Source organism: Meles meles, chromosome 12, assembly GCF_922984935.1.
Source record: "Meles meles chromosome 12, mMelMel3.1 paternal haplotype, whole genome shotgun sequence".
NCBI lineage: Eukaryota > Metazoa > Chordata > Mammalia > Carnivora > Mustelidae > Meles > Meles meles.
In genome coordinates this window covers 49,819,561-49,843,924 of record NC_060077.1, presented here as the reverse complement: position 1 = coordinate 49,843,924, position 24,364 = coordinate 49,819,561, and the positions used below count along the sequence as shown (strand labels likewise).

The 24,364-nt window shown below is 41.4% G+C and overlaps 1 protein-coding gene across 3 annotated transcripts in view; it reads left to right on the top strand.

Annotated features, from left to right (window-relative positions):
- Positions 1 to 24,364, top strand: part of ZNF521 (zinc finger protein 521) — a 277,587-nt gene that overhangs the window by 232 nt on the left and 252,991 nt on the right. The window contains exon 2 of one of the 3 annotated variants that reach the window (XM_046025986.1): positions 978 to 1,018. The exons of 1 other annotated variant lie outside the window; for it this stretch is intronic. In XM_046025986.1, coding sequence (XP_045881942.1) covers positions 979 to 1,018 — 40 coding nt within the window. In that variant the 5' untranslated portion in view covers position 978. Of the gene's footprint in view, positions 1 to 268; positions 1,019 to 24,364 lie in introns of those variants that run through there. One more of the 3 variants, XM_046025987.1, reaches the window with a different exon arrangement.

Genomic DNA, 24,364 nt, shown 5'->3' with positions numbered 1-24,364 from the left:
CCGCTGCCGCCGCTGCTGCCGCCGCTGCTGCCGCCGCCGCTGCCGAGGCAGCCGTAGACTTTAGAGCCCCCGGTCCAGCGCCCGAAGCCGGCGCCGCGCCCCCGCCCAGAGAGGGGCGCCCCGAGCCGCGGGCCCCGCACACTCCCCTCCGCACACAAGCAGACCCGCACACCACCTGAGGGGCCACCGGCTCGGGGTGAAGGGCTTTTTTTTTTTTTTTTTTTTAATTACTTTAGTGTGGGTTAAAAAGGGGGGGGAGGGAGAAAAAAGTATTTTTTCCCCCCTTTGCTGATTTTCGTTGCCCATTCGCATCTGCCTTGGATGGTGGGAGATTTTTCTTTTCAAGAGCTTTTCACCGCCTTGCAGGGTCGATTCCTCCCCCCTCCCCGTGCCCCCCAAACTACAAAAGAGCACGACTCGCTTTGTAAACAAATCAGTGTTATTTGGGTTTTGTTTTTGTTTTTTATTTTTAGGGGGTAATTTCGCGGAGAAGGAAAAGCAATAAAAAAAAGATGCTTTTCTTTTCATGATTTTTTTTTCTATTTGAATCAACTATGTGAATTTTTATTAAGGTAGAAAGAGTAACGGATTTTTTCATTTTAGTTTATTTGACCGCTCTTCAAACATCGTCTTGCAAAGTATTTTTTTTTAGTTTTTTTTCGTTTTTCTTTTTTTTTCTTTCCTTTTTTTTTTTTTTTTTTTTTTTTTTTTTAGGTTGGGGGTGGGGGTCGAAGGCTGGGAAAGTTTGGTGCAGCCGCCGCCGCCGCCGCCGCCGTGCAGAGCGCGGAGCCCGGGCAGCCGCGAGCCCCGCGCGCGAGCGCGAGCAGGAGCCGGAGCGAGGAGCGGAGCGCGGAGCGAGGGCGCGAGGGAGGCCGAACGGAGGGCGCGAGGCGCCGCGGCGCGAGGGGCGCGCGGCCACGAGGAAGTGTAGTTTCTTACAGGGCTGAATTGAAACAACTTCAGCTGTTTGCTTTTAGGATGTCTCGTCGCAAGCAAGCGAAACCGAGATCCCTCAAAGGTAAGGAGGACCCCCCCCCCCCGCTCTCCTCCCCCAGCCGAGAGTGTCACTGTGGATAGCGGAGCGAGGGCTGCGTGGCCGCGAGGCGTGTGCGCGCGTGAGTGTGAGTGTGAGTGCGGGGGCGCGCGCGCTCCCCTCCCCTGTTTAGTCCCCAGGTGGAGTGAGGGTGATGTGTCGGGGGGGGGGGCGTTAAGACGGGAGGAGGATCCCCAAATGGGGCGGCGGTAGAAAGTGGGCAAGAAAAGACACCCCCCCCAAAAAAAAGAAAAAAAAAAAGAAAGAAAAAAAATCATCTGGAGGGGGAGGAAAAAAATCCTCCGTCTGAGATCTACATCTGGGCTGGAGAAAAAAGTTTCTGTTGTGTGTTTTCGCAAAGAATAAATATGTAAACCCGTTTGGTGCTTCTTTTTTCCTTTCTTTGGAAGAAGAAAAAAGTCATCTCAGACAGGGGGGAGCAGCTTCTGCTCATTAAAAACGTGGCCCGGGGTCTTGGCCGCGCCTGGGCGAGGACACAACGGCCGCCGCCTCCTCCCCGCCCGCGCCCGGCTCGGGTTCGCCTCCGCGCGCAGCCCGTGTAAACAATCGCGGGGAGCCGGCCTGCGGGCACCCCGGGCCCGGGTCCTGCTCCCGCCCCAGAGTTCCCCTCCTGGCCCTTCCGAGAAAGTTCACCACCCCCTCGCCCCTACTCCTCCCCGCCGCCCCCTTTGGTCTTTCGCTTTGCGCGTAGAGGTCCAGCTCTCTGTCGTCCCCGTTGGAGAAGGAAGTTTGTGGGTTACGAGTAGTGGGATTTGGGGGGGCGCTCGGTGGCGGGCTGTGGCAGCGGGGTGGGGGGCGGGGGACACTGAAGTTATTGATCTGGTGGCTGTGGTGGAATGTGGCGAGGAGAGTCACGTGGCGGCCTCCTCCTCCTCCTTGGCCTCCTCCTCCTCCACCTTCCGAGCCTCCCCCCCGGGGAAACCGGGGTCTGGCGGCAGCGGGGAGCCGGGAGGCCCGGCGCTCCAAGGCCGACAGCGGGGAGGGCGAGCGGCGGAGCACGAGGACCGGAGGAGGAGCGGGCAGGCCTGGCAAGGAATCGGGGCGAGGGCGTTGGGGGCGACAGCTGGAGGCGGCGGAGGCCCTTGCGTCCCCGGAGGCGGAGGACAAAGGGCGGCTTGTGCGCCCGCCCGGGCCCGAAGGGTCCCGCCGAGGTCCGCGCGGCCGGGCCCCGCCCTCTGGTCCCCGGCGGCGCAGCATCCTCTTCCTCCTCGGCGGCCCGGGCCCCGGCGCCCAGTTGCCCCTGGTACTGCCACTCGGTCTCCCGAGGCTGCCGGCGGCCCGGGGGAGGGGGGTGTGCAGAGCCGGGCGGCCCACGCCTTCCCGGCCCCTGGCCGATGTGTATTTATGAACTCGATTAACGGAGCCCTCACCGCACACACAAAGCCCTTTCTTCTCCTGGGAAGGGACGGGGTGGGGGAGGGAGGGCCTCGCAGATTGGAACGCTCTTCTTTTTTCCCCGAAGCACAGAAGTTTTAGTTTGAAAGCGAGCTGAATCTCTGACATGTGTCTTGACACAGTTTTTGTGGTGATTTCCATTCACGTGGGCCACACATTTTCTGGGAAAACCTAGACCTACGGCCTGAAAGATTCCAGCGCCGGTAGTGAAAAAATAAACGCCACGGGCGTGCGCGGGTGTCAGGGTAACCGTGGACGACGCTCGCGTCCGGGGAACTTGCCGTGAGACTCTACTTCCTTAAAAGTCACGCTGAGCGAAGTACCAGGACAAACCTCTTCCTAGTCTCTTGGCAAGAGAGTTTGATAGGACAGCGCTCGGTGTCGGTCCCGTGTAAAGGGTTGCAAAGAGGCTCCTGCACCCTCAGCAATTTGTGAGGCTTTTTATTTTTTAAAAAGTTTCCTGAAGTTTGCACAACGGGTGGTTGGGCTTCTCCGCAGCCTCTGAGCATTCAGTTCACCTGCCTTTGGAATTAATTCATAGTTGAAGCTCTGTTGATTGTGGGTGCATGCGTCCCCCGTGTTTCCTAAAGAGGATTCATTCTCAGGCACGTAAGATTTTCTGGGCAGTAAGAGAAGCCTTCAGTTGACGGTATTTTCAGGGACAGTCTTGGATAAGTCGATTTGCAAAATACCTGGGACCAAGACCTGGGCGGTTCTTAAGTTAATAAGGGAAAAAGAAAAGGCGATGGGAAATGAATAAAGAGGGCATTTTATTCTTTTGTTAAATTATCATATTGCAAAAATATTCAAATATCTTCTCCATGAAGACACAGCCTCTGATTCTACTGCCAAGCTCTAAATAAAATATTTACATTAAAAACAAAGATTCAGCTTCCATTTTCTGTGTGGGCATGGAACACAGTGGTGGCTCTCCTCTATCAGCTGCTTGGATGACTCCCAAAGCAGCGAATGGCCTCAGGTGGGCTGGCTGAGTTTTGGGGGTGAGAAGCTGAAGACAGGAATAAAAATAGTACTGTCCTTACTAAAAAGCCCTCGAGTTTTTCTTGAGGGTATGCATTTACCTGGAAAAATACATACTTACATGAGCCATGTCAGATGAATAATTATGAAATTAGTAGCAGTTTTGGAGAAGTAGAATGGCAGGCTTCTTGTTAAATATCTTGCCTTTTCTTCACTATTTTCATTTCTCCTGGAAGGGTCGCTTTAAAAAAACAAAACCCAACAACCATGTTTTAGGAATCTTCTGAGTGTGTGATTTCTGTACATTATATTGTTTGGAAGGTCACACTTGGATCATAGAGAAGTCAGGGAGGTGTTATTATGACAGATACTCTGGTATCACCATAATAATAAGCAAGAAGCAACACTTTGCTACCAGCAGGAAGAGAAAAGGCAGACTTGATTCGAATCTCTTCTATGAAGAACTGATTAGTAGTGTGTTCACTAAAATAAAAATTCTCATTCTAGTAGATGAGTGACAGTGTTTCAAAACCAAGCAGATTACTTTCTACCAACTTGAGGGAGGCATTGGAAACCATGAAAATGCAATGTGCCCTTCTAAAGAAAACATGAAGTTCTGCATTCGGTTTCCAACTTGTCTCCTAAATCCCTACTATTTCTTTAACAAACAAGGTTTAAAAGAGATTTCTGATATGGCTGTCACTTTTGAGATCATAATTGGCAACTTATATCTCAGGGGAGTAGTTTACATAAGGCAGGTAAAAACATTAAAACAATATGACAGTTAAGTTTGGAGTTTTTGTTTTCAACAGAATGCTTAAAAATAAGGTCTGCCAGGAAATTCTACCAATAGTTGCATTTATTTCGTGTATTCTCATAAATTGAGTATTTTGAATGAAGAATTAGATTTGCTTAAAAATTAGGGTTTTCTGTTTGTAGCAAACTTTAATGCAATTGTCCTTATAACCCACCTCCTGAGAGCTGGAAGGAGAGAGTGGGTGCCGGATTTCTGGATACAGCAGGGTTATGCCCTGCTTGGTCTCCTCACTTCCCCTGAAATGCGCTGAAACGGTTTAATGCCGAAAAGATTCATTTTCGTATTTGTGGAAACTGTGAAATATATTTTGAAACATGCAGTTCTTTTACCCCTCCACCTCTCAAAGCTCTAGGATCCAAAGTCTCTCTGCCCACCAAGTCATGAAACTTACTCCGTCCTTATGCTATGAAATCTTCAGAATAACCCTTTCTGTTCAATGAAAGAGAGTTACAGCTGGTCCTTGGAGGCGACGGTGGTCAGACAATTAAAGAGTCACCCCTTCTATCCCATTTGTGTGATTTGGATATTTATCTCAATTCCTGAGAGGAGACCTGGTGTCTGAGTAGGTCACCTGACAGAACATAGTTCTGCTGGCAGCACGTTTTTCAAGGCAGCAAATCAGTTGCATCAAATTGGTCAATTGTGACCTATTTCTATTTTTCTTGCTGGCTCTTTAGTCTGTTTCTTGTGGTGCTTCTCTGATGGAAGTTTTCTGGCCATTTTACCTGATAAAAATGGGGTCTTTCTTTCTTTCTCTCTCTCTTTTTTTTTTTTTTGAAATTTACTCCAAAAAGCACTATAAGAAGGAAAAAGTGGTCCTCTACATGAAGGTGTGATATATTCAGCAAGAGCCAAGTTATAAAGCTGGAAGGAGAGAGGGGAGCACTTAGACATTTAAATGGCCAAGTTAAACACAAGACACAATTAGGATATCTGGACCCTCAGGTGTTCATAAACCTGTACCAGGGGTCTCTAAAGAGAAATGGTGGGAACCAGGGAGAAAGAGAGCCCCCAAAGTACCTTGTTTAACTTGGCTGTCACAGTAGCTAACCCTTTGTAACTTGGCACATTTTGAAGTTATCACACTTAATGTTTGACCTTTTTCCTTTTTCCCATTTACCTTCTTTTGTACTTACAACGCTTTTTAAAAAAGAAGTAATTTATTAGAAATATAATGAAGTGGCAAAAATGTAGCCCTCAATTTAAAGAAGAAATGTAAACTACAGAGTTTGAATGAAAAGGCAGTGGGTTTTAAGTCCATAACCTTTTGAAAGCCAGAAAACCTATATATTAGGCTGTATTCTCTAGTGGAAAGGCTTTCAAAATTGTAGGTGTTAAAAAAAAAAAAAACCATCTCAGGGAGCTTGTACTAGCCCCTAAACTGCATAGAAATGTTAAACTCTTCAGTTCTTATTTCAACACATTTCCCCCTGTTTTTCAAAGACAAAATATATTTTCTTATAGGTAGACAGGTGAAATATATATATTTTTAAAAAGTGTGGTCCTCTTATATTCCATGTGTTTTTGTTCTTAAAAAAAATAACCTTACCACTAGAGATTCAGTTTGGGTTTTGGAAGTGATGCCATAGTAAGAAAAAAATAAGCCCTGAATTTTATGGGAAAAGACAGTTGCGTTAAGACAGTATCATAGTTTGCTTTTAATTAAAACTCACTATGCAGCTTTTCCCTCAAAATTCTTTTTAGATAAGCTAAGCATGACTCTTTTTAAACAACTAGATTTTAACCTAAGGTGAGTTTTAAAATTATTAAGAAGAGATCTATATTATCTATATCTATATATTCTTTTTCGTGTGATCGTGAGGGCAGAATGCTCTGATGGTGCGACATATAGCAGTGTATGCGTTTACTTTTGGATTTGGATGCTAGAAAAGCCTGATTATTGGAAACACTGCAGAAGCTCAGTGTTTGACATCCATACCCCCTTCAGATAGTTGCACTTGGTCCTCTGTTCATCTATCAAGCAGTGACTGTTTCTTCCCTCTACCACCTCTAAATTATACCGACTAGATGTTGAAGTCATTAAATTGATTACAGTCCAATCAGTAGACAATCCGACATAAACAAAAACAGCAATTATCGTTGGCAAGAATCCCACGAGTGCTAGTCAAAGTTCCAGAACTGATGGTCCAGTGAGTCTTTTCCAAAACGCCGGATTTCACGATTTTTAGCAGCTCTGGCAGCATCTTCTTAAAGGGAGGGCACACAAATTCATAAGATTCCACTTGGCCTTAAAAACAAAAACATCTGTTTGATGCCTGAATGGATTGTTGGCTTTTATTTATCCAGCCAAAAAAGGGCAAAAAATAGGATATTGAACATAAAAGCATACATGCAGAAATGAAATTACAAAGGGATTTGAGATTAGCAGCTTTGTATAAAGCAAGCTGTTAATAATATTTTCTTTTTTGTTTTGCCAGGATATTCCCATATCCCTTAAATCCATTGTCATTATTGACAACAGTGACATCCAATAGTGATGACAGCGTTTTTCAACTTTTTGCTGCCAGTAATTGTACTTCTTTTTACTTGCTTTTTTTGGGTCCTTGTGAGTCTTCCAGCAAGTTTGTAGATTTCTTTTCATTATATAGGAACATTTTTGCTCCCCTCCTCTTATTTTTAAAGAAAGCCTGTGAGAATTGACTAGGTTGATGAATTCTCGTGAAATACTTGTTAACGTAAGTTGAAATGTACTATTACGTATACTTGCTTGAGTTTTCATTTTGATGAAAAACCATGCGGTAAGGAGAAAGGTTTTGATAGTAGAAAAGAGCAATTCTACCAAGATCAATTAAGAATTTTATGAAAGTTCTGTTTTTCCTATTGCTGTGCTTTATGAATTCATCTGACAGAATTCACATTGCTGGTTTTAATGTCATAATTTGGTTGCCATAGAATACATTCTTTAGGGCGAGGTTTAATAGATACCATGTTGAGTTTTTAGTTATTTTTAAGAGAGCAAATGATTTTAAGACTTGGAACGCTTGCATACTTTAGTAGCCCTATGGATTGTTAAAAATGTAAATGTTGTCATTAGGTAATACGTTAAAGAATGCTTTCGAATTGAATGAAATTTTGATACGAAGGCTGATATTCCAAGTCAAACCTCTGGCTAAGTATTTTCCCAGATGTATTGAATTTTTTTTCTCCATTGACTCCTGTTGTGCTGTCAAAGGTTAAAGTTAGTTCTGTGGAGGGGATGTGTGCAACTTTCTAATCCCATTTCAATTAAATATGAAATACGTTCCTGTTTTTTGTTTGGGGATTATGAGTTACCCTAGTTGGGACTGCGTACCTTTTTTGTTGTAGTGTAAGTGTCCTTGTCTGATTTAAAACACGTTCCGAAACGTTATTATAATGCAATTAAAACTTAAACATTAAAGTTAACATTAGTAAATTTAAATAGCTCTGTTATAGTATTAATCAAATAGTGTAAGGAAAGCTTTTAAATGGTTTAAATAATTATGCAACTCTTGGCATAAAAGCCTGACACAAGATAAATCTTTGAAAACTAAGTATCGTGCCTTTTTTTTTTTTTTAAATTTTAATTTTAGGCAGCTTGGGCTTTTAGCATGCATCACATTCCACCTCTAGTATAAGTAATTATGCCAGTTTAGTAATTATTAGAGATGAAAGAAATTCAGTAAGATACGAATTCTTTAAAACTTCAGTAGCTTCAGTTTTAGGAGGGATAATGATCAAGCAGCAGTTATCCAGCTGCCTGGGGACTCTGCCACAGCTACAAGCACTGGGCCGATCTTGGGGTTTCATTATTATGGCAGCGCACACTACAGTTGGCATTTCTACTCTGATGTCTGATTGTAGAGGTTTATAATTCGGTCATAAAAAAATCTGGATTCAAATATGACTGTCTAGAAACTCCCACTTCTTAGGGGATTGAAAAAAATGCATATACACCTAAAAATTATTACTGTTGGACACCTTATATGTTCCTTTCATAGGATAGTTAATGATTTTTAAAATCTTGAAAGGAAAACCCCGTATGTAGATGTGTCATTCACCTGTGTATATGTGTTGAGAATGTATTGAGCATTTTAAGTCTTGTTTTCAAAAACATGATTTGGTTTGGAAAGCATATACTATTCATTTATGAGCGTACCTCTCAAGCTGAATGTGGTCAAGTGACTGACATTCAGAATATTTATTTTCATAATAGTGCAGCTGGTCGGAATCATATTTTGGTATTTGGGTTACAAGAAATATTTTGTTACATATTTTAAAACAAAAGATTTCAATGCCTCAGTTATCACAAGTCAGCAGGAGATAGACACATAAGTGGTAGGCGCACACACACAAATATACTTTAATGTTCTACTTGACATGCATTTTGCTCAGCAAAGCCATATGAGTTAATCAGTGTTTAAGGGAAAAATTGGATTGAATTGGATTTGGCCTAATAGACAATGGTATCATTGTAAGGAATAGAATTTCCTTTTAGAAATTCAAATCACTTTACCATTGAGCATCATGACTTCACTATTTTTATTGCCTCCTCTCCTTTCTGTCTCACAGCTGGCTTTTTCCAAAGTTTCTTATCCCATCAGTGTACTATAAGAGATATCTCAAGATGGAAACTCATTGGGAGTTTGATGGGAACGAAGGAGATCCATGGCTCTCATTTTTGGGTACAGACAGCCTCATGGATTCAGACAGAATACCTTTGTGAAGACATGGCAAGTGAGGAGTCTGCAAGGGGAATGATGGATCACCATTCTATGGGGGCGGGGGAAGAGCACTGTGACCAGGAATCTAACACACATGGCAGCGTTTTAAACTCTATATTGATTTTTAGAAACAACTTCTAGCCTTTCATACGTGCCCTTTAATACTATTTTTCTTCATGGTAAAACCAGATTAGGTCTCATAAGTGTATGAATAAGACTAAATAGTAATTACTTTTCTCATTCCTAATGATTTAGCTTGTCTCGGTTGTTTTGAGTTTATCAGACATATGTTTTCCCTCACTGGTATCACACTTCTGTCTTTTCTTATTTTTATACATTAAAAGAAGGCAATTAAGTATTCAGAAAGAACGCTTCACTGAGGGACAATGAAGTCAACACAAAGCTATTGGCTGGGAGGTTGTGCTCTCATGAGTTCATTGGAATGTTTTGTCCATTGGCTCCTACATGGAGTCTGAAGTTGCTGTGTGCATTATGGAGGGTGGTTGGGGCTGTCAGTGTGTTGTATGAGAAGTTAGATGGACTATTCACAGAGGCAAGGGTTAAAAAAACAAACAAACTGTGGGCTCAAGAGAGTGCATATTAATTCCTGGAAAGAGCAGAGAATAAAAACAGAAACCGTTATGGTCATAAGTATCGTGACTTGGATGTTAGTACTAGTAGGGAGATGGTTGGAGAGTAGGAAGGGCAAGGGGGCGAGTTCTGATGTTCTGTCTGCACATTTTTGGCAAGCCACTTAACCTCTGTTCTCTAGGATTCGGATTTCCTCTCTGTAAAATGAGGGGGCTCATTTCATCATTTAACAAGGGTTTTTTTTTTGTTTTTGTTTTTGTTTTCCCCTGGCGCTTATTTTGTTCCTGGCCTTGTGCTAAGTTCTGAGAATTAGGTTGTGAACCAAGCAGACAGAAACCTTGCTCTTCAAAAGCTTATGGTCTAGGAAACTGAATGAGATTTTAAATATCTTCCATTGCTTTTTAATTTAGGGAAGGAAGCAAAGCAAATGAGGAGAAAAGGACTCATGTATGTGATATATTCCCTTTCTCAGCAAATTAAGTCAGTTAAAAAAGTTAGATCAACTGAGTTTCAAAACATTTTTGGCACCAAAAGTTGGTGAGTTATAATTTTTAAGAATAGTGAGCAGTGTTTCCTCTTATAATTAAAAGATAAATACGTTCACTTGAACTGAAACCGCTAAACACAATCTATAGAATATTCCCATCTCTTTTGGATTTAGGTCATTGATTTAGCAATTATCTTTTACTCCTCCTAAAAGATCTGGATACCATTTTTGAAAGTTAATCGTGTGGTATTAAAGTTCATCGTTTAAAAAAAGTCAAAGATTTATGTCATCCCTTAAGATAATTGAAGACTCTTAGAGAGTATATATGATGCTGATATAAAAAAAACAAAAACAAAAACTCAGCAACACCAAACTTCAGTTAGGAATCCCCGCCATATAAAATTGAGGTGAAACAAGTCACAAGGAACTCACTCCATTAAATATTCAGGAGTGGAAGGAATGAAACAAGTTTGTATTGAAAAGTCCATAGTGCAGGTTTGACTGTCTCTCCCATGGGAGACAAGTGAATGCTTTGAAATAAACTTTTACAGAATCATAGATCCTAAGCATAAGACAATTTAGAGATAATGATATTGGGTGTCTTGATGGTCTTCATGTTCAAAGATGTGAGTGCTGAATGAATGGTGATGGTGGAGTGTAACTGACCGAAGAAAAAGATGATCAACATGAAATCCCTTTTGCCTCCTCCAAAATCATATAGGTCATTTACATAAGTATTGCATCATTATGCCAAATTTTTAATCTTCAAAATAAAACCATTACAAGATAATAACACCATTTTATAGCTCCTGTTAAATGTAACTATTTTTTATCCTTGCTGATCTGCATATTTAAAACCCAGTCTGAGTGTGATGCTGGCTGACCCCTGGGATGGCTCCCCAGCTCCCGTCTTTGCCTCTGTGTCCCTGAGTCAGAGAATGCTCAGCCAGGTACCTGACTCATACCTGGTGCTCTATGAACTTCCGAGCACTTCACTTTGTTTCTTGCTGAAGGAATGGGTTGATGACTTTTGATTCCCTTCTATCTCTAATATCGTAGAATTCCCATACTGAGAAATTGTAATTCTGGCAAGTTGATCAATAATTCATATTAATGGGGCGGGCATGCTTTTTAAGTTGTGAACTTGATTGAGTTGCAGCTGATGGAACAAAACCAAGCAACAGAGGTTCGATGGTCTTACTTTCCCCTATGATTTCTTGTACAGATCCCTGTTTAGGAAGCAAATATAGAAGAACACGTATATCATGCACTGAACCATCCTCAGAGCTTTTATAAGGAATCTGACTCTGTCCAAGTTTTGGAATTTCCATACAGCATTCGGCAGTTTCTGGATGAGAGCTTAGGGCTACCTCACTAGGGGATTGTCATGTCTCACTGGGAGCAACTCTAAAAGCCATAGCCACTTTGGACTAGAAATCATGCATATGTATGCATGAGTGTGTGACCAGCTCTGTTTGCCTGGATGTTTGCAGTGGGATGGGTATGAACCTGCAGCAGTACAAATGTTTGAGCCAAGGTCAAAGTGTGTTGCTTTAAGGACAGCATTTTAATTTAGTTTGACTTCTGTTGGCTAGTCATCTTCAATTCATGTTCATCCATTTGCCCAGATGCTGGTACCATTTTCATATAGCAGCATGGCCCAAAACTTTAATGATTTTCACGGCTTCATGTTGCATCTCCTCTAGGCGTAGACCGTGAATTCACAAGTCAGTTTTGTACAGTAATAAAGAATTGAATATTATTTTCATTTCTTAAGACTCATCCCTCATCTTCTGTGAGGGTTTTCCTGACCCACCCGAGTTAAAATGACTCTTCTCTTTTTTATTCCCTCCATACATCACATACCACAGAAACCATAGCACTAAGTTGGTTTTCTGGCTTATTGAGAAGTCCTCCGAGATCAAGGCTTGCCCTTCCTTCCTTCCTTCCTCCCTTCCTTCCTTCCTTTCTTCCTTCCTTCTTTTCAGATTTTATATATTTGAGAGCCAGAGAGATAGAGATAGAGAGAGAGAGAGAGAGAGAGATCATGGTGGTGGGGGGTGGTGGTGCGGGAAGAGGGAGGAGCAGGCTCCCTGCTTGGGACTCGATCCCAGGATCCAGACTGGATCCTAGGACCCTGGGAGCATGACCTAAGCTTAAGGCAGACGTTTAACCCACTGAGCCACCCAGGCTCCTGAGGGCTGTCTGTTTATTTTCTTGAATCCTTATTGCCTAAATCTAGATGGTAAAACAAACAAATGTTTACAAGTACACAAACAAATGTAGTAAATCAGTTATTTGTTTCATCAACCAATATTGACTGCACATTCATCTTTTACCAGTCTAGGAGTGCTCAGAGTTGGGGATGTTATGAAGGAATTACAAGCAAGCAGTGGAAGCACATTAGATGGACAATTAAATAGATACTAATAATTTATCGTCATGTGGAAGGAAAGCACTGGGTGTTATGTGAACATTTCACCAGTATCAGGGAGGTCAGGAGAGGATCACAGAGGAAGCACTTTCCAAGTTTAATTCCAAGTTTTGCAAGTTTAATATATTTTTTTAAGATTTTATTTATTTATTTGAGAGGGGGGCGTGCATAAGAAGGGGGCGGGGCAGAGAGAGAGGGAGAGGGAAAAGCAGACTCCCTGCTAAGCATGGAGCCTTGACTAGGAGACTCAATCCCAGGACCCTCAGATCATGACCTGAGCTGAAGGCAGACCCCTAACCCACTGAGCCATCCAGGTGCCCCAAGTTTAGTATGTTTTTGAATGAAAGGTATTAAACAAGGTCATGCGTTCTGTAGGAATTTCTAGTTGAGCATTGATTATGTGTCAGGTACTAAGGATATAGTAAGGAACAAGTCAGACCCTGTTGCATGTGGGTTTCATGAAGCTCTCAGTCTCTGAAGACTTAATGAGATGATTCTTTGTTTCCCTCATGATGTTGTTTAACTCCAGCCGGTACTTGGTTTTGCAGCAAGAGTATGCTTTTAATTCCTACAGGTGGCATCTCTTTTATATAATTTGCACTTGGCTAACTTGTGTTTAAGTTCAGGCCATCCTTTGTACATGAGCCCGGTTTTTCCACCCTTAAGTAAACTACCCTAACTACATCCCTTGAGTTTTTTTCATCATTAGATCTACTTATTCTTGCAAACATCTGGATTTCTTTTCCTTCTCATAATGTTGTCTAAATACTGGATAAACTCACTCATTTTGGTATCATAAGACAATTTAACAACTCTCCCCCATTTTGCCTCATAGATAGTTAGGAAAATGTATTCAAACTGTGCAATATGTTTCTGCTTACGATCTTTGCAAATTCTTAGCACAATTTCCACATCAAGGAGCTCAGTAAACACTAGAATATGACAATACATCAGCAATCTGATTCTGTATTTGTATCTTCTGTATAGTACATTCTATAATTGAAAACTTACACAGAGAAAACTGGAAGATCGTAAAAAAGTAATCTACCTACCCAAACTTTTCAACTCATATTTTTTAGACATTTTCTGTTCTTTGGATTCATAATAGTATTATTCACAAAGTCCCCAGACAGCAGTCTGTGAGCAGGCAAGTTTGCATATCTTTCCTTCCCCAACACATGTGAGAGAGCTCTCCATGCTCCCTCCCTGAATATATTTCCTAGAAGCCCCTCCATACCAACTGTGAGGACCTCTCTTTAATTCTAATACCACTGTACTATCCACGCCATGACATTCCATCATTCTGCCCTTCCCCGACTGATGGCCATCAGCTTGTTTCTCTTTATTTACTTGTTTGCTTGATTTACTATTTACAGATGTTGCTTCGATAAGCATATACACATTCTTGCTCTGACATGTATGATTATATGAATGGGATACATTCCCCAAAACGGGATTGCGGGGTAAAGGGAACATGTATGTCACATTTTGATGGATCTTGCCAGTATGCCCTCCACAGAGGTAATTCCAGTTCACACCGCTGTTAGCAGCAGGGATGGAGAGGATCCGTGTTTAAATACTTTATCTTTACTAATGTGACTTGTGAAACAAGCAAACTGGTATTTCATTGACATTTTAATTAGCATTTCTATAATCATGAGCATCCTTTTCTATGTTTATACATCATTTGTATTTATTTTTCTGTGAATTGTCTTTGTATTTCCTTGGCTCTTTTGTCATTTGGTTTGAAAGCAGCTCATCTTAATAAGAAAATTAGTCCTTTGACTTACGTGTTGCAGATAGTTCCTCATTTTGACTTTGTGGGTGGTAATTTTTTTTTTCTTTTGTCATACAGAAGTTTAAAATTATTTATTTTCAGTTTTGTCAGTGCCTTCCCTTGTAAGTAACAGATTTTGTGTCTGACATAGAAAACTTTTTTTTTCTTTTCTGATCATTCTTATTAGTCTTTAGTTTTGTCTGTCCCATTAAACTGGCTGCAGGGTCTTGTCCGTCCCCTCCCACCCCTGTGTCCCCAGTGCATAACCACATTTCTAGAAATATAGTAGGTGCTCAGCAAACATTTAGTTAGTGGGTCAGTATATATGGTGGTTAAGATCATGGCTGTTAAGCCAGACACCCTGGGTTGAAATTCTAGTCCGGTTGACCTTGGGCAAGTGATGATATCACTTTGGATGATAGTTTCTCTATCTGTAAGTGAGGGTAATAATAGCATCTAATTTATAGAGTTTATATGAGAATTGAGAGTTAATTCATGTAAGCACTTAGAATAGTATCTGGCAAATAAGAAGTACCCAAGCAATGGTTTTTACTCTTACTCTCAAAGGTTTTCTGTATTGCGAGGAAGCTCTTCCTCCCATGGTATACAACTGTTTTCTATTCTAAAAAATTCTTTTTTGGTGTGGTTCAGGAGTAGGTATTTCTGTGGAGCTGCACACAGCCTTTTCAGAGGCCTGTCTTGGGTGGGTTCTTTGCAGATGTCTTTGCTAGGTTCAGTGTCATGGCTAGCCCCTTCACACTGGCCGAATTAGTGCCTGGTTCCAAGCTGCATTTTAGGTGTTGTCAATGTAGACAGAGTTCTGAAAGAAAAATTCCTGTAGAAATTCCAATTAAAAGATAATGGAAACATAAAGTGGAGCTAATTAATTTTAGAGCCTCTGCCATCTTTTTGGTAAGTCAGGTCTGTGTTTTTGAGGTTCTTTGCAAAAGGGCCAATGCTAATTTACAAAGGTAGGCTAATTGTTCTTGGGAGAGGAACTAGAGACAAATAATTCACGTATCATTATGAAGGTTTAATCATAGTAGATTTATTAATAATCCTTAAATTAAAAAGGTAAATCTAGGTTTGCGTTTACATAGGAATTAGATGAACAAGGGGATGCTTTTCTACATCACCCTACTCATCAGTCCATTTATCCAGAAGCATTTTCTTCAAGGCAGAGTGGAATCCAGTGTTGTCTGGAAGCACTTGCGAGTACAGAGTGTGAAGATGGAAGGAGGACACAGGACTGCCACTGCTGTCAACTACCAGTCCGTGTCTGGCTGTGGCTAGCCATGGCTTTCATTTTATGTGAAATCAAAAATGCCCCTTATTTGGGGGCAGATCGTCTGAAATTTCTTTCCTCTTAACTTCTCCTCCATTCTATTCTGCGGTAAATCCTAATGGTTCATTTTGCTTTATTTTTATTTCCGTGGCCTCCCCTGGCTCATTCGGTCACTAGCTCTACTGCGTTTAGTTCATGAAATTCTCCAGTCCCCAATGCAGGGTTGCCGGGCTTCAGGGGTCCTTTCGGGCTGGAGAAACCCAGCCACCGGCCGCTGGTTGACCTGCACACTCATCCGTCCGTCTGCTGATGCTCTCTGTGGCTGCTAACGTCTCTTTTTATTGTCATGAAATTGTCACTGTCATAAAGTTGTCTTTCTATTCGGACCAAGCCTAAAACCTTAATATATCCAATCAGATGACTTTCACATAGCCATTTATATTTTTTTCCCTTCAACCTTAATGCTAAATGAAGTGAGAGAAATAGTAATGAAAATCAGAGTGGAGAGAGTCAAGAGGATTGTACGAGGCTGCTTTTAATGAGTGGAATATCCTTAAATGGATAGTGAGCGACAAAAGAAATTCTACTTTGAGATCATTTAAAATAGATATTCTAGAAGATGCATCAGGAAGGGTGTTTTGTTTGGGCTGAGAATCTCAGGGAAGAGTTCAGGAGCAAGCAAGGTGTAGAGTGTTCCCAGGGGTCAAGATTTAGGGCCTCCATCTCCCCGTTGCCTCCGAGACCCAGACCCAAGAGCATTAGTGCCTCATTCCAAGTCACACTAGGACATTGTGATGCAAAGGGGGGAGACTCATAGTCTCTTGATTTCTAGTTTTATGAATTGCCCTTCCCAGGTATACACATTCTGGACTGTGGAAGGAAAAGTGACTTTCCCTGCCTCTCACAAGAGCCCAAATCTGGGCCTCGCTGCTCTGGGAGATGACCTTCCTTACTCAAGTTTTAGCTGTCAGGGTCTCAGGTACTGGTTGGTCCTGGGGGTATAACCAACATGTTCCAGTGAGTTGACACTAGGGACCCAGTGCCCGACAGGCCTGTGTTTGAATCCTGCATGTTGCTGAACCTTTGTAGCCCTCATTTTTCTTACCAATAAAATGGCAAGAATCTACTGCACAAGATTGTTGTATCACGGGCGCCTGGGTGGCTCAGTGGGTTAAGCCTCTGCCTTCGGCTCAGGTCATAATCCCAGCATCCTGAGATCGAGCCCCAGCCCCACGTCGGGCTCTCTGCTCGGCGGGGAGCCTGCTTCCCCCCCACTCCCCCCACCCCCCGCCGCCCCTCTGCCTGCCTCTGTGCCTGTTTGTGATCTCTGTCTGTCAAATAAATAAATAAAATCTTACAAAAAAAAAAAAAAGATTGTATCAGGTAACAAAAGTAAGGTACCCAACGTGCGTCTGGCTCTTAGCAAGTTACTAACTAGTTGTAGCCTTTTATTATGGAAGAAATTCATGGGGCCATTGAGGAAGCACACACGTTTTATCCTCTGTTTCCCTCTTCTGCAAAGTCCTGAGGGGTGACATAGTTCTGCAGGCTCTTTGTGTCCTGCAGAACGTATTTCCCCTTCTGGAGACAGCCTGGGAGAAATCGTGTGAATTTTTATATTAATTAGGAACCATTCTCTACAATAAAAGGCGGGCAATGGATGTGAGCTCACTATTTATGGCAAATACTTTGCATTTGGGAATCTCTTTAATGTTTCCGAAAAGGCTGTGTATCTGTTTCATTTGATCTGAAGTGCATCTTACATCGGTTATTATTATTCCCATTTTATAGGTGAGGAAAACGAGGCTCATCCAATAAGCATGACTGATGTAGAAAAAGAATGTAGACTTCTGGACTTGAAAATGGACAGTCTTCAGTCTCATAATTTTCAAATAGGAGAGGCCAGGACCAATCTTAAGCCAAATCAGGAGGTGGACATAATTAATCCTCTGGCCCCCACATTTCTCCTCTGCTGTTCCCTTTTTCTTTAAGCATCGAGACCTTAGTTCCCTCCCCTATTCCACCTCCCCAGAGAAAGTTACTTTTACAAGAAAAAAAATTTATTAGTCAGTTATACCTGAAAGAGAATTAAAAGCAGTGGAAACCTGACAAATCCCTAATTGTGTGATTAAAGGCTTTGGCTGCTGATAAAAGCATTGCATGCCTCAGAAAGCTGATCTGGGAGGTCTTGGAGGGGAGGTGGTGCTGGGGTGCTGGCGTGAGAGATCCAGGAGCGTTTTCCCATTGCTGGTAAAATCTCAGCAGAAAGACATCCTCCCAGAAGCTGAGTAGACCTTCAAAGGTCTTCCTTGGGACACTTTGACTCAAAGGTCAGGAGATTGGCTAAGGTGGAGCCCACCAGTGTGAGTGATGGGGAAAATGAGGGATGATTGTGCCTGCAAAATTATAGCAGTGGATCTGACTTGGGGTTGAATAGGCTCCTGGTAACGTCACATTAACTGTTTCAAATACACTGTGTGTAGAAGCAAATTCCGATTTCCGGCTGGTACGTTACCTTCTTTAAGCAATGTCTGTTTTCTTTGAAATATGCTACCTTTTTCGCACAAATTTTCTTTGTGCTATGAAGAGATGGACACAACTGTTGGGGATGGGCTGCCCCAAGGACTGGTGGGACATTGGTGTCATCTGTGGAAGGACTTGGGCATGACACATCACCATTCCCCAAAAAAACGACTTCAATTCTGATGTCTTCTGTATGGCATTTCAGAGTTGGCACTTACTTTTTTTTTTTTTTTTTTTTTTTGGATGGTGTTGGCTGAAAAGGAAGTTTCAAAAGCATCGGATTTTTTAAATTTAAAAGCAGCAGTAATAGGATTGATTACATTAGATCCCTTGTTAGGCTTTTCAGAAAATAGGGTGAGATATGACCCTTCTAGCTCACCATCTGAGAACATGCATGCTCCTTCCCCATGTGTATTTACTGAAAATTATGTTTGTGAAATGTGTATATATATATGTGTATATATATATACACACATATATGCACACACAGATATATGTATATTTGCTTATTAAATCACATGGTGAAAAAGCAAAATGACTAAATATGGGTGCTTATTTATCAGCCATTCTCCTTGATGATTGATTGACTTAGTTAATTATACTTCCTACATATTTGGAGATTATCTGATAATATATCCTCATTTCAAGTATGTTTATATATAACATACTGTATTTACATATATACATATTACAATATACATATATTTAATATATGCTCACATTATCTTGACAGGTCAGGATTGAAACAATATAAGTGGGAACATATTTCCACAAATGACTATTAATTTATAGTTACTAAGATAATGGCATACACGTTCACTTTCAGTTCTATCTGGGTAGCTCTGTAAATTGTGTATTGATTATGCTAATGGCATTGGTGTCTTTATTACTTGTCTGCAGATACATGCAGATTGAATGCACATTTGGCAAGGTTGTCATTCTGTAGGGAAAAATGCATTTTTAAAATCTGGTTTTTGGAGAGATTGAGTTAAAACGAAAGAAAAACATTAATTAAACACATATGGAAACTTAAGGAATTGTGTTCTAAGAAATGAAGAGTGCAGTTAAAAAGTTAAAAATGATGCTGTTATATTTCCTTTGTGTCATATTCATTAAGGGAAGTCTTGCAGAAATGGTATTCATTCAATAATGATCTATTTTTATAGTTTATTTTTGGTTGTGTTGCTTTTCTTGTTTTGTTTAATCAGGCCAAAGGAACCCGAGACATTTAGGGTTGCATGTATTTTGAAATTTATTAGTCCAACTAGAGGAGAACAGAATGAATTTCTTTTTTTCCAATTATACATAAATTTTCTTCTATTTTGTAATAGCTCATAAGTCATAAATCATAGCCCCACATTTTGCTCTGATCTTTCATTATACAAACATGTATCTATTTGGTAGGATTTTTCTCTCTACTTTTTGTTCTTTTGCTGAGCCATCATGGTACCAACACAGTGGTTTAGAAACCTCCTTCTTATCTTCCTGAATGGGATCACTTCTTAGAAAGTGGGCCTTCCACTGTGTGCCAACTAAGAAAGAAAATTTAAAAAAAATCTTAAATAATTTGTTTTCAAAGCATTTTCTACTTTATTGTAATTACAGTTGGATTCCCCAATTTGAGAACCAATAAGAGCTGCTAAAGGGAAAAGAGAAAAACAATAGCAACAACAAAATTTTCATATTCCTGGGTGATATGAGTGCATTTAATAGGATTTATTATTAAAGTTCCCAAATTTTGTCTTTAATTCACAATCTTGAGACAAATCCAGTGGTTCTGGTCTTTCAAATACAACATTTAAAATTTAGAAGAGGACCTTCCCAAATTAAAAAAAGAAAAAGCAAAGTCACTAATCAAGAGAATTGAGTGATAGTATTGGATTGATTTTTATGAATGTGAATTTTGTGAATTATCCTCTCAAAAACGTAAAGATAAGCACTGCTACATTGCAACAAGCAAGTGTTTCTTGTTCAAAACAAAACACTTTCTCCCAAAAAAAATTAAAAAAAACAAAACAAAACACTTTCTCCCTAAGCCAGGGTTTCGGTAATTGTTGAGACCGTTAACTTTAAGTGTGGAATCCAGAAATACTGTTACAATTGGATTGGTGTTATCTAAAATACTTAAAGTAATAAGAACAGTTGGTAGAAGTGTCAGGGAGTATGATGTCTGGAATACAAAGGCTTTCTGCCCCAGGTTTTCTTTGGCTGGGGTGGAGTGAATGCTTCTAGGCTACAGCTTATTTGCTACATTTAAAGAGGAAATAAGCAGACCCTTTCCCAAACATCCAAATGTCTAGCTCCGAGGTTCAAGTATGTTTCATTTGTGATTGTAGTTGTCCGAAGAAACGTTTTACAGTATTTCTGAAAAAAGAGATGTTAGAGTCAATAGCTGTTTTTGTTTTTAGTCAAATTTTGGATTTGTTTTCCCTTGGCTGTGTGTATGTTCGAAATGAGACTAAAGTAAAGGGAATCTCACCGAAGGTCTCAATCCCCACAGGTGTCATGGGGGCCCCTGCAAATCTCTTGTACTGGATTAAAAAGTTAGCTGGTGGGATTGTGATATTTCTGGCCAGTCTCTCTCCAGTTTTAGCTTTGGTGGGATTATGGATAAAAGGCAAACTCTGGGTGTGAACACAGTGAGAAAAAGTAAGCCATTAACCTCGATTAATACACCTGTTTTAAAACCATGACCATCTCTAGGAATGGCTCTCCTGCAGCCTGTACCCGGAAGTCATAAGCCAGCTCCCCGATTTCTTATGGCTACACACAGTGTACAGTCCTGTCTCTGTAGTGACTCCTGTGCTTTTTTTTCCCCCCTGCCATTGACTGTTTGCACTCTATTCCCTCCTTTCCTGCCTCATGTCATAACCTCCAGACTGGTTTCCCTGCATCCAGATCTGGTACCCTAACAACCTACCCTCTGCATTTCCAGTGGGGCATCTTTCTAAAACAGAAGCGAGATCAGTCCCTCTCTCCTTCAGTCCTCCCGTGACTTCCCCTGGTTCTGAGGTTAGCACGTGAACATTTAGCTCACAGTAGTTCCTTCGTGATCCTCTTCTCTGCCAAGGCTCTCCCCTACCCCCACTCTGTGCAGCACCCCTCATTTCAATAGCACAGAAAAACTTGTACTTCCTGGAAGGCATCATGTGGTTTTATGCCTCTGTGTGCCTTTACCAATGTTTCCTTTGTTTGGAGAGCCATTTTCTACTTGTCCTCAGGGCTACCCATCCTTTAAAACTTAGCCCAAGCTGCTCTTCTTTAGGTAAAAATTTCCTGCTCTGCCCTATGTGATTTAAATGCCTTGGTCTGTGGGCCTCTCTGAGTACTTACCCCACCTTCTGTACTTATTGATTTACTCATCTGTAAAAACTGCCTCCCTCATACCTATACCCATGCTTGCCAGCCCTCCCACATCAAGGCAGATGCAGAAAAATGCTAAGTTTCGAATGATGCACTTGGGTAAATGGGAAGGCAAGAGGACCACAGTGCCATTATCCCAAGCTGTACATGACCACTTCCAGGGCTGAGTGAAAGAATCCCGCAACACCTGACCAGACCCGCTCTAGACCTGCAAGTTGGGAAGACCTGCAAGTTGGGAAGCTCTGCCGCAGCTTGCAGGCTCCTTGGGACAGGCTCCTTGGGACGAGGACCAGGCCTTAGGCTTCTCCAGGGCCTTAGCCAAATGCCTCTCACTGAGCATCAGCGCTTAGTAAACATTCGCTTGCTGAAGGTGTGACAAGGCAGCCATTATAATTCAATTTGAAAGTTGAATGACTTTAAGGCAGGAGTGCGTTGATAAACACTCTTTATGAAAGTTGGAGTGCGCAAATTTCTTTCATCTAAATTGTATGTTCGGGATAAAGAGGGGTGAAGTGGAGGAAGAAGTGGAAATTGGAGTAGGATTCTGATCAGAAGAGGAGAAATTTTTTTTGGTTCCGAAGAGTATGTATATGGTTCTGTGTGTGTGTGTGTGTGTGTGTGTGTGTGTGTGTGTGTGTGTGTGGTTGTTGTTGTTTTTAACCTTTCCCAAGGTGAATTTTCCCCCACTTACCATTTTCCTGCAAGGAATTCCATTGTAGATAGAAGAGTTGTAATAAATTCATGTTTGGCATGTTCTCCTTGATTATAGTGCATCTGTGATATTTCTCTTTGGTCTTCAAGGACCTCGATAGGCCTGTAGAACAATCAGGCAACACCGCGGAAACTCTAAATTCAACAGCGTGATTTTGTTTAATAGAGAGATCATTCTTTCTGTCTGGGAAGATTTTATAGACAAAGGAAAGAATAAGTACATACATAGAAAGGTTTTTTTTTTAAATATAAGACAATTTAATAACTTTCAGAGAATAGAGTGGTTGCAAATAAATGTTGCAGGAAAAGGAAAAAGCACATTTTTCTCCTTGGCGGCAGGAGCTCTTCAGACCTGTTGGTGCCTGACAGGTGCTGGTGCAGGCCGGCGCTGTCCTGCCAGGCTGAGGACTGGGTTTTGGGTGTGCATCCTCGGCTACCGCACTGGTTTCTTTTGTTTTTGTTTTGTTTTGTTTGTTTACCTTTTCTTGACAGTAGAAAAAAAAAAACGGAGGCAGCAGACCAGCAGGCGGGGGTGGGCCAGACGGCTGCACAGTCTGGCAATGCTACATTCCTTCATTACAGCCTGCTTGCCATTTTATAACAGTGTGCGATTTATTCTCCCTAAATCTGTTTTCATCTTATGGGATTTCAAGTTAGAATGCATAGCTAGAGCCCAGAAAGCACAAAATAATGATCCCGCCCTTTGGTTTTTGAAAACTAGGAAGGCTTTCTGCTCCCGGTTTAACTCTTTGTAGCCTGAAGGTAACTTTTCCTCTGTTCTTAAAAAGTGTCAAGATACCTCAGAGAATGTAGTTTGAACCCGCTTATACCCGAGGAATGATTCTGGACATGGTTTGCCTTAAACAGAGAATATTTAGTTTTTCTTTTTCGGCATGGGGCTTCCAACCATGCCAGTAAACCCTAGAGCTAGCTGTACATACAGATGTGAACTTTTTAAAAACATTAGACGGTTGATGATTATTTGACACAAGACGGCTGTCAACCTGGGGTCCATCATTTGTAGTGATTTGGGGGACTTGAGTGGGAGTTGCATTTGTATCAATTATTTGTTTACTTATTCATCACAGAGTTTCTGAGAATGAGACACCAAGTTATAATGTTCTTTTAATTCTTAGACAAAATCCTTAGAAGAAAACAGAGGCAGCTTTCTCAAGTGACAAAAACAGTATATTTTTACTAGCCCACGAGTAGTGTAGTGTTGGGCCCACTTTTTCTTGAACGTTTACTTTTTTTCATAGTTTTGGGTAATTAAGATCCAGGAGGTCACGGTCATCCCAGTGCAGCTAAGAAGTGTCTGTTTCTGTTTTGTTTTTGTTTTTTTTTTTACGCAGTGTGCACTTTTTAGTTGGCGATTTCTTGAACTTACTGGCATCGTGTGGGTTGATTTAAGATTGAGTAATTCATACCATGGTTGTTTAATTTGGTGAAAAGCTGGCTATGACCAGAGAGCAGACTGTTAGGAAATGGTCACGTTTTAAGTTTGCGTGCGTGTATACGTGGAGTATTTTGGGTTCATTCATCTCTTGCCAGTTTCGTTGTTAAGTAATCGTCTTGCATTCATATTTACATCATCTTCAGAATCCTGTGTTTCTGCCACTCTCATAAAAACTGACTCGGGTTTGTAAGGTAGAGCTTCGTGCTTGGAATTCATCAGGAAAAGCCTCCTTTATATCTCCTGCAAGAATGAACGAGGGCCTGCACTGTGTACTGGCTGCCAGAAGTTTTTATAGTAATACTTTGTATCTAGGCTCTGGCTCTTACCATTAAATGTGCTTTTTATAGAGTACCAAGTTATAAATGTCGTGCAGCTACGGCATATTAATCTTACTGCAAAGATTTAATGAGGCAGTTGTTTTGCGATGGACACTAGTGGGAGAAGGGAGCGACAAGAGTTTTACTTTACCACTGAGCTGCAGAAATATTCCTTGCCTGGTAATAATTATAACCACATGATCTCTTAGTTTTTCTTTCTTTTGCCAGTGCTTTTCCATGCAAAAGTGGCTTGGAAGGAGGTCCATTTCTAGGCAGTGAAATGGGTTGGAAATTGGGCTGTTTTCTCGGTGGTTTGACATTTTAGCTTTGATCAGGCATGGGATCCTTGTTGCACAGAGAGAAATATGTAAGATGAGTTTCAAGAATACAGATAGTCTTTGCCAGTCCACTGAGATGGCTTTTAGATATTCATTACTTTGACTTGACTTTTATATAGGTTATAAAAAGTA